General features: G+C 40.0%; 1 protein-coding gene across 2 annotated transcripts; it reads right to left on the bottom strand.

Moving 5' to 3' along the window:
• Positions 1 to 653: 653 nt before the first annotated feature.
• On the bottom strand, positions 654 to 19,475 carry TMEM106B (transmembrane protein 106B). Of its 2 annotated transcripts, none has more exons than XM_082044830.1 (8): positions 19,216 to 19,475; positions 16,134 to 16,355; positions 13,054 to 13,117; positions 11,667 to 11,826; positions 10,483 to 10,623; positions 10,342 to 10,391; positions 7,243 to 7,296; positions 654 to 6,600 (listed from the first exon to the last, which is right to left on the bottom strand). In XM_082044830.1, exons 2-8 carry the CDS (start codon positions 16,351 to 16,353, stop codon positions 6,462 to 6,464), a joined length of 828 nt encoding a protein of 275 aa, XP_081900956.1. In that variant the 5' UTR covers positions 16,354 to 16,355; positions 19,216 to 19,475; the 3' UTR covers positions 654 to 6,461. The 2 variants fall into 2 exon arrangements, with proteins under 2 accessions (XP_081900956.1, XP_081900957.1); XM_082044831.1 differs by lacking the exon at positions 19,216 to 19,475 and adding an exon at positions 18,787 to 19,183.
• Positions 19,476 to 20,727: the final 1,252 nt, after the last annotated feature.

Below are 20,727 nucleotides of genomic sequence, written 5' to 3' on the forward strand. Positions count from 1 at the left end.
TGAAATGAAAGTCTAAAAAAGCCCCACACCTTAAGCCCCCATTAGAAGTCATACCAGAACAATAATGTAGCAGTCATGAATATACAATAGGTTTCTCTAGGAGAAACCTTAAAAACCCCACTAAGGTGTTCCAAAACACCTGTAACAGACTACCTGTAACATTTGAACATGCCACAAATACTCTGAATGCTTCAAAGAAAGCCATATTCTCTGTTGTCCGGCCTTGCAGTGACCAGGCTGGGTGTGCTCAAGAAGCTGGGACACATCCAGGACAGATGCCCCCAGCTGACCAAAGGGATGATTCCATATGGGATCATGCTCAGCAATCAAAGCTGAGGACGGACATTTCAGGGCGATGGTGTTTGTCATCCTGTTGTAAACACCTGCCTGCTGACAGGAAATAAATTCCTTATTTTGCTTCACTTGTGCACACAGCTTCGCTCCCCTATTACACTGGTTTTGTCTTGACCCATGTGTTTTCTTTCTTTTATCCTTATGATTCTCTCCACCATCCCACTGGGGGGGAAAGTGTACGAGTGACTGGGTGGGGGCTCACCTGCTGGCTGGGGTCAACCCACCACCACAGCCTTGGTTCTTAACTCAGTTCCTTTAGTGGTCCAGTCTGGCAAGAGTAATTCATTCACATATGGTGCTTAGCTTTCAGATACTCCAGTTTATTACAGACTTAAAATAAAACAATATATATAAAAAAAAGTAGATTGCGAAGTTTTTACATCATAGAATGCCGATAGTTACAAAAATTGAAATCATAGCATTGAAAATACATGACAGTGTGTGGGAAAAATATGGGGAGATAGGGGGAAAACTTGTGAGAGATATGGAAGGAGGAAACAAAAATTAAGTCAGTTTGAAAAACAAGATGCATGACTCAAGCTTTTTTTAATAGAAAATTTAATATCATTGCGAGTCAAACAATCCTGTCTAGAAACATATTAATAATGTTGTTAACTCCAGATTTTGAACCTCTAAATAACAAGATCCCTTGTCCCAGTTAACTTATCTTAAGATAGCTTATATCCTACAAATCATTCCCAAATACCCCTTGACTCATAGTGTTTATCATGCTTAAGCTGATAGATTGTTTGCTACACAGCTACAAGAACAACAGTTTACAATTCTTAAGTTACAAAAATAGTTATCACTCATTAGTATTTCTATACATATGTCAAGCTATTATATGCACACTCTGTACAGTGGATGTTAACAGTGGTTAAGTTTGCTTCCTTAAACAAAACAAGAAAAGGAACTAAGTAACTGACAGTCAGACCCCAAATATTCAGGCACAGTAATACACTTGCAGGTCTGGCACTAAATATCCCTGCCCACACAAAGCAAAAGCCATTTGAGTACCCAAAGACACATGCACCAGGCTGTTAAGACCCTTGAATGGCTGGTGGAAGAGGACAGTAAGAGGATCAGCATGTTACTGCCACCCAACAGTCTCACACTCCGCTGCAGGGCCTGACACTGACTTCAGCTGTGCAGATTCCTTGCAGACGACTGTTCCTGTCCAACAGTACTGTCTACAGGCTGAAAAGCAGGTTTACACGAAAAAAGCTGTAGGACAGCAGAACAAACTACCCCAAACTGCCCCTCTGGTAATGACCAGAATTCCCCACCTAAAGGTAAAATAGAAGGTGACTTCCCAAATAGACAAATACTGGTTGTTTTTGCTATACCAAATTATTGTTTTCAACATGTTTTGGTTGGGTTTTGGCTTGAGTTTATTCTTCTCCCCATCCCCGAAGCCAAAAAAAACCAATCTAGACTATTTGGCATGATCAGGGCCAACACTAACAAATGTTTTGCTGGTTGCAGTAATCCATTATTGAAATACATTGGTTGTACTTACATTACTCACCCTTTCCTTTCAGAAGTAATAGTAAGCCTGGAAGCATTGCTAAGGTTGTGGCATTTTGTTAGACAGGCAAGTAAAAAATTTAGGTCTCAGACATATTACTGCTAGTCTAATTTCTCTTAACTCTTGAACTCCAGTCCACCTGATGTTAAGCTTCACACAGCTGCCCAGCTCTGAAACAAGTCACCCATTTTGGAAGATGCTGTCTGGGAACATACAGATGTCCCACTAAGATTTGGGATGTGGGAAGAAAAGCAAAACCAAACCAACCACCCCTGCCAAAGAAGAAGCGAGAAAAAAGGAACCTTAAACGCTGAATAAAAAATTACTCTTTAACATTGTCTGAATCTAGAAATCTTTCACATGCTACTCCAAGCACTATCTTTCCCATCATAAGGGCACAACACTTCAGTCAGATGGTTAAAGACCTCAACAGTTCAACCCAAGCACTTAGAGATTCAGTGCTTAAGCAGTTGGCTTTATACACCACATGCTAAGAAGTCTAGAGTCACATTTGCAAGGTACTAGTATAAGAAATTTTTTTCACTTGAAGAACTTCAAGGACAATTTGGAGCAAAGTCAACTAAAGCGTGTAGTTAAGTCTGCCAACATAAGGCTGGAAAATAACAACATTAATACCAAGATCATGGACACATCAGAAGTGCATTAAGAACTTCAAAGCTATTCCATACACAACAAAGGTAGTTATGCTTGTCCTCACAAAAGATCAAGAATCAAGCAACTAACCCCTAAATATCAAGATGAGTAAACAAATTATGAATGAGCTTCTACAGGCTTTTCCCCACACCAGGAATTCAAGAGTAAGTGTCAGGTACTACATCTTCAGTAAGAGCACTTCCCTTTAAACCTCTTCAAACAGATATTTGATGGTTAGATCTTTGAGTTTTCTTGGTGGCTTATTTTTAAAGCACCATATTTAAAATAATTTTGTTCTCCAGGTCAGAATGTTGGCCAAATAGCCAACATTTTCATGCATTTAAGTGTTCATATTAATTTACCTCGTTATAATTTTCAAATTTTACAGTTATTCTATACAGAACACATTAATTTTTGCTTTTCAGTTCTGCCATTAAAGTGCAACATCTGGACCACTGTTTTAAGAGATAACTAACAGAGCTTCCATTTTAAAGTGCAACAGGTTTTGGTACAGAAATTGCTACAAAGAATTCAAGTGAAAGGAATTATACTAGAAATAAATCCCTTGTAACACAATACTACCATGCCACTATATATGTATCTGAGAGTATTTGAAGATTAGGGGGAAGTTGCAAGTTATGAATCACTTCACAAGAAGTCCTTCAGAAATCACCTTACACACAGGAAAACAAACAGGAGGGGAAAAAATAAAATAAAAAAATAAATTAAAAAAAAAAATCACAATTCTTCAAAGCTGACCTTCTAGAGAGAATTTGTACTTATTTACAGTGAACTGAAAGGCTTGCCTTTTTATTTAAAAATCAAGATTAAAAAAAGTGAAATAATTACAGGTCCATCACTTGGATCTATTCCCACAGCTTGTTCACGAAGTTATACAAGTTAGTACTGACTTCCCTTGCTCCCTTATCATGTTTCCAAGCTCAGCCACCGAAATCAATTCTAAGTTAAGTATCCAAACTGTTGCTTCCCTGCTTATCAGACAAGATGCTATATTAAGATCAGTAGTTAAATTCAAATACTTATCTCATTTGGTTAGTAACATGCTGACAGTTTTGCAATGACATATAAGCACATGTGGAACCTTAAGGCTTTGATTCTCCTGTAACATAATTTGAGGGTTCACTAACAGAATCTTTACCCCACCCTTTACTTTTTAAGATGAGAATTCTTAGTCATTCAGTAAGTCTACTGCAAATTGATGGTGTTAAAGTTTACATCCATTAGACATCCCGGATGACAGACATTAAGAGTTGGATCTTCCTCCTTCCATCACATACATGGAAAGAACAAATCCACTCATAATTCTTTATTTTAAATTAGCCAATGCCAAGCATTTCATGCAATATAAGACCCACAGATTTAAGTACTTATTTTGCTCAGCATGTCCACTAAACTGTCAAATGTCAGTATGAGTCTCAAGACTGTGTAACAGTGTAGCCTGCCCTCTGCCATACTTGTTCAAGCAGCATTCACTACTGTCACCAAATAATCCTGTCATTGTGTCATTCCAGTTATTTTATATCACCTTTTATACTTTGAAGAAAAAAATTGTTTTAAATTGATATAAATATCTACCTAGAGCTGTGTTTTTTGTTTGCTTGGTGTTTTTTGTTTGTTTGGTTGGTTTGGTTTTTTTTTTAAACTTAAAAAAACCCAAACCACCACAAACCCAAACAAACAAAACCAATACTCTGGGCATAAATGCTTGGGTCTAAAAGAAAAAGCCAGTATCACTTGCTGGCAGACTTCAGATCTGATATGATTTGAACCAGAATTCTCTCCCAAGTCTCCAATATAAACAAATCTTTCTACAACAGGTAATATAGAAGAGTATACCCCTCTGCTTCTAGCTAGCTCTCCACTGTCCTGGCCTTTAGTTATCACCTCTGTCTTCTCAGTCTATCAGACAAGCTTCTGCATGCATTGTCAACCATAGGACTGAGCCTCATCTATACTCTAGGAAGATTAGAGTCACTTGTGAACTAGTTTTTGTTATGATTGTAAGCTGTAATAAAGAATGTTTACTTTTCAGTGCCCAGATTCCAGAATAATTTTCAGAATGTAGCTACAGTAAGTAATCAGAATTGATTATTCCAGTTCCAGAAGTTCTCCAAAGCTAAAAGCTGACATCTTCATCTCATCAACATTTACATGAAACTGACAGTTCAGGTTCCAAATTTTTTTAAACATTCAGAATAAATGCTCATAGCAATTCAGAGGAGAGCTTTTTGTATGGTCACTTAATATATTTTAAATCAGTCTTACATCATTGATATTCTTCGCCCACCCACCCAATTAGGTCTACCTAAGGAAGGCCAATAAAAGAAAACAGTAATGTAGACATGTACCTTCACTGAAATACTGGATCATAACAGATTGTTAGATGCAATAAGTTACTCAGCAGCCTTTTCCATAGTGTTTATTGTCAGTTCATTTTATATAGCTTATTTCCAGGAGGTGGGCAGCATAAAAACTGCAATATCTATTTTAAAAAAATATATTATTTGTTACAATGTAATAGTCTCAATAGTACCTTCTTACAGCTGCATCTTATCTGTTTCTGAAATAAAACAATCCTGATCTAGTTAATTAAAAGTTTTGTACCTAACCCATGCAATGGTCAGCCTTCAGAATCTGGACAACTTTAGATCCGAAATTTATAATCACCATGTTTGATAATAACCCCAGAAATTCTCACAGTGCAAACTAGCCTACTGAAACTATTTAACAGCTTTGTTATAGGTCACTCTCATGATTACATCAGCATTTACTCCTACAGCGAGAACTGCTTTATTCTTCCTTATGTAACTTTGATGTGAACTGTGAGTGCTCTGGAGATTCAGATAAATACTGCATTACTTACTGAGCCTGTGCACTAAATATACATCCCCCAACATATTAATGCTTACAAGTGGCTAAGATACACAGTATATTAAAACAATAAAAATGATGAAAATTTACAGCAAGCTGCCCAAACCCATGACCAAACAGTTTCCACCTAGTTCCAACTGCAGAATCTTGATTTTAATAGCTGTGCTCAGAAGTTTACTAAAAAACAAAGTAAAATGACACTGTCAAAGTCTTTACTCATTCATTTTCCACAGTCTTCAATTTTTTCCTTTGTCAGTAATGATTCTTGGGGATATTCTTTGTTTTGTTTTGTTTTTAAATCCAACTTTAAATCTAACAATTTAACAATTAATTTAAATCTAACAATCTAATATACATATCCTCTGTATATCATCTCCAAAGTAGTGGGGGGAACAGAATGAAAAGATGCCAGATTCTGAAAGTTACATATTCAAGTATAGTGTCTTCCAACAGAGCTTTCCTGGCTTTCACAGACTGCATGTCACCTCTAATCACATATAGCAAATGAAAAGTAGAATCCCAAAATAAAGAACTATAGCCACTGGTTTACTAGTAGAAGTTTCACACCCAGTAATCTTGTTACTTAAGTAGTAATACTGCCAGTTTCAATAGTAAAATAGCAAGAACTGAAGTATAAACTTAAAACTTCTGAGTATCAATTTTTTTCTAAAATACTCATTAGTGACACATTTCACCTAAATACAGACGTACACACAGTTACTCTAAGTTGATGTACCACACTGTAAGGAAAGGTCCCAATTCAGTTCAAGAACCTGATATTCCCCCTGCCACCACATAACTTGACAGAACTCCTTACAGGAACAGAAAGCAAACAGAAGGGGAAAACACAACATTTAACAAGTGCATCTATATACATTTTGCACGTTTTCCCTCCTTGCACCTAAAGTGAACAGGTCACCATGTTCGCTAGGCTTTACATGCACATACCCTCCCCTTCACGTAGTACCAGTCCTGTTCAAATGATCTCTGCAAGCATCAGCAGCAGTAATTCCACACTAACCAACAGGTGCTTTTATTGCGGAGGTTGAAGTACATTTAAATATTCTGACTGGCCCAGCTGGTAGGTTGTATTTCCTCCACAGTCCACATACTGGTATCTCTCCTGGGATATTTGCTCAGAGTGGCCAAAGTAAGAGGTTGTCACTGTCACTCTTAAAAAGAAAAAACAGAGGAGATATTAGTTTTGTAAGAGGCTTGAGTTTCCTATTCTAAAGATCAGTGTTTTTACATAGAGTTTTTAGGGAAAAAGTTGCAGAACAAAATATGTAATACTATTAAGAACAAAATTTTAAATAAAGTTAAAAAACAGTACTAGTTTACTGGGACAGATTTTCTCCCTGAAAGACATTAGGTTCCTTGAGAACAGATTTTTTTTCTAAAGAAGATGGTAAAGCTCAGCTTTACTCTATACCTTGCTTTGCAAAGAGAAAGCAAATTATTAGACAAGCTAAAGCATGTAACTGCTTCAAGATCACAAAGACCTCAGCAATTTTTGAACAGTGGCTGACACACAAACTCATTTCAAAGCATCTGAGACCTTAGTTCCATAGCCACAGCCCAACTGCGGAACAGATCCAGTAACAACAGTTACACCTATTCAAGTGTCTTTACCAGAACTTGCCAAAAGACACAGCTCAGTTTCATGAACTATGAAGCTACTACACTAGAAAGCAAGTTGATTTAATTTCATCTATGATGCACAGACTCCAGGATTAAGTATTTGAGCAATATTTCAATGAGAATTACAAGGATTTTGAAGTTGCTTTTAAAAAATAGGATTTTTCCATACTTACTGCATCATCACTACTATGTTATGCACTTTGATAGATGCTAAAGTACAGAAGTCACTGCAAAAAACAAAAACAATTGTTAGATTTGCATCAAGCTTTACAGGTAATTATCTAAAGAGCAACAATTGTGGTTTCAACTGGATTCTGCTATCTGCGTATATGAAGACTATAGAGTTGCTAGCAATGACAACTAAAACACTTCTTGAAAAAACACTGCCAGGGATTGTATATTCACCTAGTCTACTTTTATATACATAGTCTTGTTTTCACATAAACTATATTCACATGTGCTTGCTTACATATAATGCTTGCCAACAAAAGCATCCTGTGAAACTAATCAAAGTTAACCTGAACAACAAATTAAAGCACATCAATAACACTTAGTCACTAATGAAGACTTTTACTATGAAGAGATATAGACAATAATTTGTTGCAATTCAACTTCATGTGACATTTAAATTTTTCTTTCAATGTATAAAACAAAAGATAATAATTTTTTTACAATTGGGGTGGTGAAACATTGGAATGCGTTGCCCAGAGAGAGGGTAGATGCCCCATCCCTGGAAACATTCAAGGCTGGGCTGGATGGGGCTCTGAACAGCCTGATGTAGTTGAAGATGTCCCTGCTCACTGCAGGGGGTTGGACTTGGTGAGCTTTGAAGGTTCCTTCCAACCCAAACTATTCTATGATCAATGCTATGCCAACTTCAGTATCTTTTATTGTAAAAGCAGCAATTTATATGGAGGGGGGGAAAAAAAAAAGTCTTGAAGGCTTGTTATTCTTGGTCAAAAAGTACCAAGAACTTTGGAAAGTAACTATTTTTTTGCACTCCTCCACTTTCTGTATTATGCATCATGACCTTTAAACAACCTGCAGAGATTTTTCAAGTCAGAGTTATTGTTTGCTTGTGAGATACCCTGCTAAGACTTACATCTTCTGATGTACACATATAGCAGTTATACAGAGCGCTATGTAAGTGTATACTTTCCCTTCCCTCCTCCTTAAATTAATTGCTCTTGGTCACAAATTTATCAGCTCTGGAATGAAAAGCGTGTGATCAGTGCAAGAAGATTGCGTGGCAGCCACCTACAAGATTTGCATGCCATTGTCATTCTTTTCCCCAGCACCAAACACTATCATGAAGTATTGAACACTGAATAAACAGAAGTGAACCAAATGATATGAAAATACAAATAAAATAGTTTGGTATTAAAAATACTTTTATATTGGTATCTATAGTAATGACAAATATTTGGAATTTTTTTCCTGCTAGGCTTGACGCAGGATTTAATTAGACCATAATACCAGAGACTTTCAGTTATAGTAGTTTCCTAATCCAAAATATAGACAACATGTAACATCATACAAATCCAGCTCGTACCCAACAGCACATACTAGCCAACAAGCAGAGAGGTACACCACCACCACACTCTTGTTTTAAGTCCAGAGTATCTGGAAATAAGTTTTTCTTAAAAAAACAAAAGCCCCCAAAACAAACACACCACACAGCATAACACTGTAGCTAGGAAACTACAGTGAAGGTAAATGTCACATAGAGCCAGTTCTCTAAAATAAATGTATGATGCTGATTTCATCATACAGGCCTGCTGGAGCCAGATGACTGTATGCAGACACTTCAGGTCTCTAAGGTCTCCTGTATTCAACCTAAGCTGATTTTACAGGACTGAAGGACACACACTCTCCAGGATCCAAACAAGCAGCTAGTTATGACTAACACGAGACCTAAATGGACTAGCTGGCGAAACGTGAAAATACAATACTATCTGTATTACCAAGATTATCCTAGTGCCTTCCTTGGAAATGTAAATACTTGTGTGTGGAGAAAAAAACCCAAATAGTAACTAATACAAAACCTCACTAAGACTAGCTGAAGCTGTCAGCTTGGTGTTCAAACTAAGGAAGCCCATGAGCTGTCTCCAGGGTTATTCCACACAGTGAACCCAGGCTTTCAAGACTCACAGTACAGTGAAGGAGCAGAACCCCATCAACAACAATAACTGTTAACAGGTCAAGCAGAGCAGCTTTTGCCTGTCCGCGTCTCTCTATACACCCAAAGTCATCCATTTTTTTTTTTTTTAAGATTAGTGACCAGTTTGCAGTTAAAAGTTGCAGCTATTGTTGGCAACACACTCTCAACAGCATTACTGAAGTTAAGGTCACAGTACTGACCATGAAAGAAGTTTCAGCACATTATTGCACCAAAAGCAAGACTACGTAGGTATTAACATGAGCTCTATGAAGGCCACATTTATTTATTCCTCATGCATCCCAAGCACAGATTCACAGGATTCAGGGTTTACATAAACCTAACTTATATTCCTTTAAGAAGTGACAGAGATATAATAAAATAAAACACTTTCCGCTTATTTAAAGTTAGCTCCCAATGTGCTATTTCATACCTATTTCTATTTATTCCAACACTTCAAAGCTATAAAGGTTCTCTCCCACCCCAAAGGGGCTGCCATCCACTGGAACTGCACACAGACCAGAAGTTTCAGCAGTTACCTCTTTCTGTTTAGTATGAATTTCAGTGTAAAAGAAGTAACATCTGGTTTTGTGACTAAGATATACCGAGCTAATAGTATGCTGGTCAAATGAACTTTCAGAAGCTATGAATAGAACAGCTTAAAAGTTCAAAGAACAGATGTAAACACTGCTTACACCAATGTATGCACATTGTCTGAAGAAAAAAATACAAATTAGTCTCTAATTTGCATAGAATTAAATACAAATTCCCTCTACCACCAGAGAAGTCTGTGGGAAAGTTACTAGAGAACATTTTGGGGGAGCACACCTGCACTTTCTGCCCCCAAAGCAGTGGGTCGTAGCTATTGCCAGGGCCTAAAACATTGGGATACAGATACCATTCAAAGTGGTGAGAACCAGGAACAGCAAGCCACTATGTGAAACTATTGAAACAACCGTGGTTCAACTATTTCTTAGTACTATGAAACTCACACAAAGAAAATGCTGCATCATCTCTGCAAATACATTTCTGCTGACTTTGAAAAAAGGTAGTTTTTAGCACCATTGTAATTTTTAGTAGGACCCATGTGATATTTAGAGGCGAGTACACTTACAACATGTAGCTCATTTCATCTTGTATGACTGTGGGCACCATATAGTCAATCTAAAAAAAATAAAAGCAATGAAAACACAAATCAGTAGATTTATAGAAGATGATTAACACTCATTCAACTTTGAAAGCCTATCTTATTTACCTGTTTCATATCCAGAGGACCAATGTTGGTGATGTTGTTTAGCCGTGCTTTGCCAATAACTGTTTTTGAAAACTGAACTTGGGCTGTGATATTTGCCACTTCAACAGAGTAATAGTTGTTGTTTGTTATATTTAGAGTGTTCTGGAAAAACAAAACAAACACAAAACACTAACAGCTATCCATTCTGATGAGCACACATTTTCAAATTTGTGCCTGAGACAGGAATATCAGAACTCATGCAAGTATATTTCCGTGCCTTCTAGGATTGGTAGCAAGGAGGGTAACGGACAATAACTTAAAATCTTTCTCAGGTTTTTGGTGTGTGTGTTTTTTTTTTTTTTTTTTTGTGTGTGTGTGTGTGTGTGAATATACTGAGCAGCAAAACTTCTGCATGACTTCCCTAGTGACCACCCTCCACTGCAAATACTGCATTTCTTCTTATCCTCAATTATTCCTCCCAGGAAATTTAGAATCATAGAACCCCAGCTTCGTCAGCTGCTCCTCACACGACTTGTGTTCCAGACACTTCACAAGCTTTACTGCTTTTCTTTGGACTCACATCAGCACCTCAATGTCTTTCTTGTAGTAAGGGACACAAAACTGAACACAGGATTTGAGATGCAGCCTCACCAGTGCCAAATACAGGGGGACAATCACTTCCCCCATCCCGCTGGCCACGCTATTTCTGTTACAAGCCAGGATGGCTGTCATTTAGCTATCACAGGACCTTCTTATCCCATAGCTGCTTTGCTCTATTTAAAATGAGGAACTCTACCAGAAGTCTTTAGGTAATCCTATAATGACAACATTACCAAAAAGTCAAGAAGCATGTGAAGTTTTAAGTGGATAAGAAACCATTTTTCCTCAAAACCAGTTTTGCTAAGATGCATAACACCAGGACTGTATTTGATAGTGTTCCTACATACACACTCTACATGTCACCCACATTCCAAAAATAATGCAGAGAACTCCAAAGTCACTGTTTCCATGAGAAGAACATACCCAATGGTAGCTTGCAAGTACACCTCTATTAGCTTTATACACTGGAACCAGCCACAGCAGGGCCAGTTACATTTTTCAAACTGGTCATTATATCTGCTTGTATTTAAGGCACTAAACTGTCACAGTAGTACCTCTTGTTGCATTTATCCATTACAGATGTCCAAGCAGATAACTAGACTTACCGTAATATTCAGATATATTATACGTCTACTTTGTTCATAGTTGACATATACCGACTTCACACCAATGTATTCAACATCGATTGAGCGAGGAAACAAGAAGAATACAGCCAGCCCAGAAAGCAGTAAACATACAACTACAGAAGCAGTCACGTAGAGCTTTCTGGGGAATAAAAGAACACATTTCAGAGTCAAAAGCATGTTAAACAATAGTGGCATGTTATTTTCCTTTAAGTGATAAGGAGGTCGACTAGTCAATACAACTAGTTCAGCCTATTTCTAGCTTCCATTGGTTTCCAACGGAGGGGAAAAAAAACAACACTATGTTGCCCTTCACATCTATGTCTCAAACAGAGATGTTACTCTCGTATATACATCAGAAATCAAATGTCAAAACATGCTGTTATCCCAACATTTTTAACTTACAGAGGAAAACAGAAGAGGTAAATATTTATGTACTTTGAAACATAAGCACTTCCTCTTAAAATTTATTTATAGCAGAACTTGTGTCATTCTGCAGGACTCTTGCACAACACACCCAGAAAGAAGAATAAAGTTCTTACATGCCTCACACAGAATTATTTGTCAGAAGAGACTTTTAAGGAAAGTGTTAGGCTCCCACTAAGGAACAGGAAATTCACAATTAACCTAACACAAAAGGGGTGTGCATGTATGATAATAAAAAAATACACAAATAAAAGGCTCAACTGAAGCTCCAATTTTCTCAAAATTAGAATACTAAAGTAACATGTTTCAAGTTTGTACTATTACTACATCAGACATATGATTGAGGATAGCATTATGTGAAGTTATTGTATTTTCTTTCCTGGCACTCGTTTCCGTTTACTACGGAAACATCCAAAAATTAAGGAAACAAAACCAACAACAACAACAAACACACACTCTCCACACAAAAACAGTCAGAACAAAAAGCCCTAAGCACTGTAGTTAAACCTTTAAGTAGGTTGTAGAAAAGAAAGTTACATATGTTATATCAGAATGATGAATTCATTGATTTTGCTAGCTGCTCAGAGCTTTACAAATTAATTTCCAGGTGACTTATTTTGTAGGACTGGTCTAAAGCAGTTATCACTTTACTCAGACTTTAACACTGGAGATACATTTGCTTAGATCAATCAAAATGATACAGTATTTCTTGGCTTTGTAAGACATACTGTGATGGGAGTACGCATACCTGTTACTCAATAACTCTCCAAGAGTTAGAGATTAAGGTTGATATTACAAGCAGGATTCTTTCAATACTGAATGCAAGAAAACATTCCGGTGACTTTTGCTTGATTATTCTTAACACCATCTCCTTTAAACTGCTGAATTTTAACTAGAAGAGAGAAACTAACTGTAGATTCATGTACCACAACTATTAACTTACGTTCTTCTTGGCCTCAGTCTCTGATCACTGTATGGAATTAATGCTACCAACTGATTTTCCTGACCTGGAAATAAAAACACCATTTCAGAATTTAAACAAAGAATAAGTATTTCAAATAAAGAACACCTGTTATAACTTAATGGCACCAAAGAATAAATACTAAAGATAAACATTTACATTCCAGATAAGGGCCCAAGTAGAATATTTCTGTAGCTTAGGTCACCTTCCGAAATAGATCATGGCTTACACAATGTGGAAAGGAAAAACCACCAAGCCCACAAAGACCAAAACAGTAACAAGTTCTGCCTCTGCCCTGCATACATCCTCACGAGGCAGCATGCCTCTGGCACAATTTTCTCAGAAGAAATGGAGGTACATAACAGCTTTCAGCTCTCTCTGTCAGACCATATGAAATCACTGGAAAAAAAACATTTAGAAGCTCAGGCAGTAAGAACCAATCCAGAAGGCATTCTACATGTACTCTTCTGAAAAGCAGAAGTCGGGTTTGTTTGAAAACAAACACCTATATCAGTTTGGCCAGCTTGGCAACACAAGTTATACATACACTGTATTTCAGAAGTCACTAGTATATATGATACAACCATTTCTTACAGGACTGAGCAGCAGCACTCTGCAAGTCAAAGTAGTATCTACTGGAAATTCTCCAAGCAACAAGTTACTTCACTAGACAGCATTTTTAAGAGGGGATATCTTAACAGTAGAAATAAAAAAACACAACCACAGATGTTTTAAATACATAGACTACATCTGTTTCTATAGCTTTTGCTATTTGCTCTACAAGAAAATTGAATTGAGATTTATCTGTATGAGAAGAGAGAGGTCTCAACACCCAGTCAGATTTGCATTTTTAAGTCAATTGCAACACTTGACCAGCATTATCACTTAGCTAATCAACCATTATATCACATGACAGTCATCCCTCCTCATGCAGTCATTCTGTTAACATTTTCCTCCTCCCCCCTCAATAAAACCTAAACATTATTTTTTTTTAAGTACTGAGGAATAATTAAAAAGACAGTGTTATTTCTTCTAATAACTCATCTGAAGTTCTAGCTTTAATAATATTATTTCATGAGAACTTATGGACAACATGCATTTTTAACAGTTACTGCAAAACGTTTAATACTTAGACAAATGTGAGTTAATTTATCACATCCAAGAATCCTCCAAAAAATAAGCTTTTGAACATAAGAATCCTGCTACTACTGCATTTTAACTAGCACTATAAGTTTGGCATCAATATTATCAAATATTTCAAGTTACCAAGCAAACCGTCTTCTCTGTAGTCTTTTGGTTAAGATAGCTTTTCGACACTTCATATTTGCTGACTTCAGAGGTACTCAAAGAATACATCGTAGTATAAAGTTTAACAGCTAACACACAAGTCCCTTATTTTCAACCGTTTAAATATTCTGAGCCCCCGCCACTTATTCCCAGGTGAGACAGAAGTATTTGTGAACTATACCAGAACCAAATTTGAGTGAAGCGTATGTACAAGGGCAATATGTCACAGACATCAGCCAGTTTTCCCAAGCTGCTGGTCAAAATCAGTTCTGACAGCTTTTATACCCCATAATCTGACTATGTTGGACAAGAGTTCTGGCAAAAGCAACACAGTCTCAAACATTAAACTTTCTCATCAGTTCCTCCCCTCAGTAAAGGGAAGATCTTACAGTTGAAGCAGAAGGCTGTGCTTTGGCACACTGCATTTGCCACTCTCTCCTTGCCCAGTTTCAGACATCCTGCATTCTCCTTTCAAAGGTCTGTTTCTAAACAGGTGGCTTATCATATAGAAATGTAACAAAGCAAAATGTTTTATTAAAAGAAAAGGGAAGCAAAGTATGAGAGCAGCAAGCAAACAAAACCAGCAGAGGGGAAACAGTCCAGGACGTTCCTGGAGTGCGTGGAAGACAACTTCCCGATGTGGTGAGGGAGACAACTAGGGCAGGCGCCCCACTGGACCTGTTTGTGAACAGAAAAGGACTTGTGGGAAAAAGTGATGGTTAGAGGTCGTCCTGGGCACAGTGATCATGAAACAATAGAGTTTTTGATTCTCAGGGAAGTCAAGAGGATGGTCAGCAGAACTGCCACCTTGGACTGCTGCACGGCAGACATTGACCTGTTTAGGAGGTTGGCTCGCAGAGTCACTTGGGAGGCAGTCCTGAAAGGCAAAGGAGTCCATAACGGCTGGTCTCTCTTCAAGAAGGAAATCTTAGAGGTGCAGGAACAGTTCGTTCCCGTGTGCCAAAAGACAAGCCAGTGGAACAGACTACCAGCCTGGCTGAACAGAGACCTTCAGCTGGTGCTCAGGAATAAAAGGAGAATTTATGATCTTTGGAAGAAAGGGCAGGCAACTCAGGAGGACTATGAGGATGTCATGAGGTTATGCAGAGAGAAAATCAGAAGGGCCAAAGCCCAACTAGAACTTAATCTGGCTACTGCCATGAAAGATACTGAAAAAATGCTTCTATAAATACATTCACAACAAAAGGAGGGCTAGGGAGAATCTCCATCCTTTACTGGACTCAAGGGGAAACTTAGTGACAAAGGATGGGGAAAAGGCTGAGGTACTTAATGCCTCTTTGCTTCAGTCTTTAATAGTAAGACCAGTTTTTCTCTGGGTACTCAGCCCCCTGAGCTGGAAGACAGGGAAGGGGAGCAGCATGAAGCCCCCATAGTCCAAGGGGAAATGGTTGGCAACCTGCTACACCACTTGGACATACACAGGTTTAAAATATGTGGTTAAAAAAAAAGATGCAATAAAAAGTCACAAAACTAAAGGTTTAGAACTTGCAACAACTAGGTATATGTGCACATATAAAGCTGAGAACCTAGGAATACTAGAATTGTACAGACAAGAGAACACCTAACAGGTAACAGTCAAAGCTGGCTCAATTTATGTGTCATTCATCCAGTGTAATGTTTAGTACTAAACCGTCAAAAAGATGAAAAAAAATCATCCTGACTTGGGAAGTTACTTGTTACAGATTATTATAGTTATAACTGCACAAGTTTATGAAGTAAATTTATAGATTAAAAAGGAAATATAGAAAATTTACCTCGTGGAATTCTTCCTGTTCCCTGGCAAGTTGGGCAGGTGACGCTGTCTCTGCCTGTAAATTCCACATAGGGAAACTGCGATACATCTCCACATCTGCCATCTTCGTTGTGCAATTCTGAGTGAACTAACCCATTCCTCATATTATCAGACACCGTGCCTCCATCATAGCCATCTTCCTTGCATGTGTGCATAGGCAGGTGAGAAAGTGATTTTCCCATGTCTAAAATAAAAGTTAGGAGAAAGTTTTCAGGAAGAATGATTCAAACCAGGCCTGCATTTTATTCCATATCAGGTAACTACTTGTCTACGGTCATTACTCCAATAAGATTCTTGTTGCCTTCTGATCCCTTATGACCTTCAAAGCATTAAGGCCCGGTCAAACTGGAGTCAATCCCAAATTGTAACAACCTGAAGCAACTGGAACATTTGTTCAGACCACCTAATATGCTCAACATGTAGGGGGACCAAAGAGAGGCTTTTATGCTAGAATAGTACAATAGCTGGCAAAAGGCTGCAACAGTCTCACAGTGCTTTTCAAAGGGTTGTTATCACACAGACATTCACACAACACATCAATCTCTATGTAGAAAAAGAAAAAATTCAAGACTTTCTTGCTCTAAAAACCAAGTTCACAATTTTCAGTTGATTACAAACACACTACAAGTCAAATTCTAATAAGCTTTTAAGGTTGGACTTGTTTTGTTTTTCTGAGAACATGGAATCAGCTACTAGCTTCCAAGTTCGAAACATAGATCTCCAGGTGTTTAAACTGATGATTCCCTTCAACCCTCAAGAGCGTCAATTCACAGTAAAGGAAAACAATGGGAGCTTCTTTATAAGTGCTATATATTGGGAGCATTAAAGACTTGTTAAAAAAAAAAAAGTATTAATCACAATAGCAATTTTTGCTACCTATGGAAATGTAAACATTTTCTCATTACTATAGTTTTTCAGCCATACCACTGAAAATACTTCGAAACATACAACACTTGAAATTTAAAGCCATGCAAGTGGAAATCTTCCTAAGTAATTCGACAACCACCAAGAAACACCAGTTCCTGTTTCAGTAAATATCTAGTAATATTTTATTCATTTCAGTCATGGAACCCTTACAAGAAGGAAAACTATTTATCCTTATGTTGATACAGCGCTTTTTAAACATTTTACATTTGGGGAGCTGTTCAATAATGGGAATTATTTAAACAAAATATAAAGTTCTGAGTTATTGAAAAACATTCCCTGAAAAAGTTGTTGACAATTATTCCATGTGCAGTTTTTCCTTGATGTTCTCCTTGTAGCTGACCTACAGACTTCAGGCTATGAAACCTGAGTCTTGCAACTTAGGCAATAGCTGCCACAGTTACAGGTCTGAACGCTTAGGGATCAATCCCTGGTGCTGTTGTGTTAAAACTATTCAATTTACCTGTTCTACTCATGGTAGGCTCAGGCTATGTCTACATTAACTACTAAACACACAGAACAAGCAACAACTCCACAAAAATAAACAGTTATTAGGGATCCAGTATCCACAATACACATGGTTTTGTAGGTTTATTTCATACTAGCTCCAGTCTAGACTGAACACTCACTGACAACTGAAGTGCACTTTCTGTTTGTAGCTTCTTCCAAAAGGAAGGGAGTTCACGCACTCCCAGGTCACATTGTGCCATGAACCAGAGTGCAACAAGTGAGGATGACTGGGAATTCACTTCAGGAACACACCCTTAATTTGAATTAAAATACTAATGCACATGTATCCTCCAATGCCAACTGTACTTGTGCTTCAATAATTAGAATTTAATAGTGTTTTTCTGCTGCCACAGGCACATCTCAGTTCACAAATGAGAAAACAATGTTCAAGTGAAAAATGTTCCTTCAGCACGCTCTGCCCTTTGCCCCCCAAAACAAACATGGACCCTTATTACAGCTGACCAAAACTCAAGAATGCTTTGTGTTTTTATCCAGAGCTTATATGCTGAACAATAGTAGAGCTAAAAATACACCATCTTTATATGTGACAGCCTCTACACTGTCAGCAGAATCACAAACCCTACTTCCTTAACAGCTGTGCTTTGACCCAGTCTCTCCCTGCTAACTGATGGACACACTCCAGTCTCCCTGGACTTGTCTGGGTTTCCTTGAACTCACTGTCTGTAAGAAAGAATTTAGTAAATTAAAAAGTATGTTGTGATATGGGAATTGAATTTAAGACTGCGTCCTTCAGAGTGCTCTGGCTCTGCAGCAGGACAGTACACAGACAAAACCCAAACAATGTCCCACGCACACAGAAACACCACATCTTGAGTTACACATGAGACTTGGGAAAAATACTTCTTGTTTAGAAACCCAGTGAAACTTCAAAGAGTTAAGCTAGATTGCTATACTTCTTCAAAGAGTTAGAGTGGCATTCTTACCCCTTATATGCAAATATATGAACTTGAAGTTACAAACCTACTTCTTTTTCAAAACAGGAAAAGATTTTGAAATACAACCATCTCCTGGCCTGTCAGCTGTGTCTGAATCACAGGCATCACAAGTGCCTCCAAAACAGAGAACGCAGCAGGGTCAGGCAATGACTTGGCAGCCACAAACTTGCTCAGCACAGGTGGGCACCTCCAGTGCCACCTGTCACAGCCCCTTTACAGACCCACCTCTCAGACACAGCCCGCTCGGTAAGGCTGACGCTGCCAAAACCGCAGAAGTCAAGAACCGCCCTGAGATTCAAGGCCCGTCAGGCCAGAGCAGCAGCTGCTCTCGCAAACATGGCGAAGTTTCCAGCCGGCAGACGCAGACCAAGGCCCGGAGATCTCGGCCGCTACCGGGCTGACCCGGGCCGGCCCCGCAGCCGCCCGGCCGCAGGTCTCGGAGCAAAGTGGGGCGGGCAGCAGCTCCGGCCGCCCGGGGAACAGCAAAACCCCGCCGCGGGCCTGCCCAGGCCTCGCCGAAACCCACGAACCGCAGCAACAGCCCCCGTCCGGCCGCCCAGCTCCGGCAGGGCCTCGCAACCACAGGCCGCGCTCAGCCCGGCTCCCGCCCCAGGCCCGCCGCCTCCCCCCCACCGCAGCAGCGGCTCTCCCCACCTGCGGCGCGGGCTGGGCCGGGGCGGGGCAGGGCAGTGCAGGGCGGGCTGCGCCGGGCACAGGGGTCGGCAGAACCGCAGGTTCCAGGTGCGGCGCAGATGCCCCGGCGCTAAACCCCAGACTCGTGCCGTGCGCAGGCGCGGGGAGGCGGTGCCGCCTCGGTCCTGTCCCGCCGCTCTCAGCTGCGGGCGGTGCTGGGCCTGGCACACCCAGGGGGCGTGGGGGTTCCGAGCCGCCAGTCTCGCCGCTGGGCGCTGCGCTGGCCGTGGCTGCTGCTGCCTGGCCGTGCTGAGACGGACCGTGCCTCACCCCCTGGTGGGCGGAAGGCTCGGGAATCGCACAGAAACCGCCGGCTCAGCGTGAGACGGTGCCCGGTCTGAGGAGTGAATGGTGCTCCCGGGCCCAGGGGGTGAAGCAAAAGCAGGAGAAAAGGAAATCAGGAGGCGGTGCAGCGCCTGTGCGCAGCTGGGGGACGGAGGGCCCGGGGATCCCCGCTGGGCTTCTCTGTCGGCTGTTTTCTGCTGCTCTGCCTGCGGCTGTGTGCTCGCCGTCCTGCACATCAGCACTGGGTTGTGTTAACCACGAGGAAAGAGCGGTTTCTTTTCTTACTGCAACTGACTTCGTGGTGCCTTCAAGCCACCAGCGTTATTTTCACTTCCCTGTTTGATGGCTCTGGTGGAAGCAGCTCGCCATGCTGCGCTCCAGGGGAAACGAGATGCTCGAGCAAGGAAAGCTGTGGCATCAGCAGAAAAAAGGTCATAGGAAACTAGATACTACCACTGCAATTAAGTTTTAAAAATACCGCATTATACAAGTTGCTTGTGCAGCTGTTTATTCAGGCCATGAGCAGTGAGATGTTCTCTGAGTGATTTGCCAAGGCAAAATGAGGCACATTGGAAGCAAATTACTTGTGGTTGTTGCTCTTCATGTGCCTGCCTTTGGTCCATGAAAACCACTGCCCAGTGCCTATGGCAACATGGGAGGATACTCCACTGTGGGGATATGGAGGCACAAGAGGGACAAGAGCTGCACAGGGGGGACACAGCATGAGATGAAGGAGGCTGGCAGACCAAGGAGGAGCTCTGCCCAGTTTGGAGCCTCATTCTGGCTTCAGGAATGAATCAGGCTGGGGGAAACCCTGTGATTTGCACCTGTAACAAAGTGCAAGGGCAAGCATAGGGGCAGAGTTCAGGGACAGGATGAGGAAGCAAGGTCCTTAGGACAGTGTGGAGTGGGTCAAGGCACTGGGATGCTCCAGAGGCTCCAGAGACAGACTGCCTCCAGCAGCCACCCACAGCTGGTGCAGGTGTGAGGCCACCTGTGGTACAGTCCTGCCAGCAGTGTGCCCAGCACCTGGCTGCATCTCCAGGAAATGATGAGCAAGAAGACAATGTTCCCCCACACAAACATGCACTCAGAAAAAAAAGGTCTGAACGTATCTTGGCCTGGGCCAATACCAGCCCATTTATTCCCTTTATTCTTGGAATGTCCTGGTGTTTTCTGTGAGTTTAA

Source organism: Streptopelia decaocto (genome assembly GCF_964273445.1).
Source record: "Streptopelia decaocto genome assembly, chromosome: 2".
NCBI lineage: Eukaryota > Metazoa > Chordata > Aves > Columbiformes > Columbidae > Streptopelia > Streptopelia decaocto.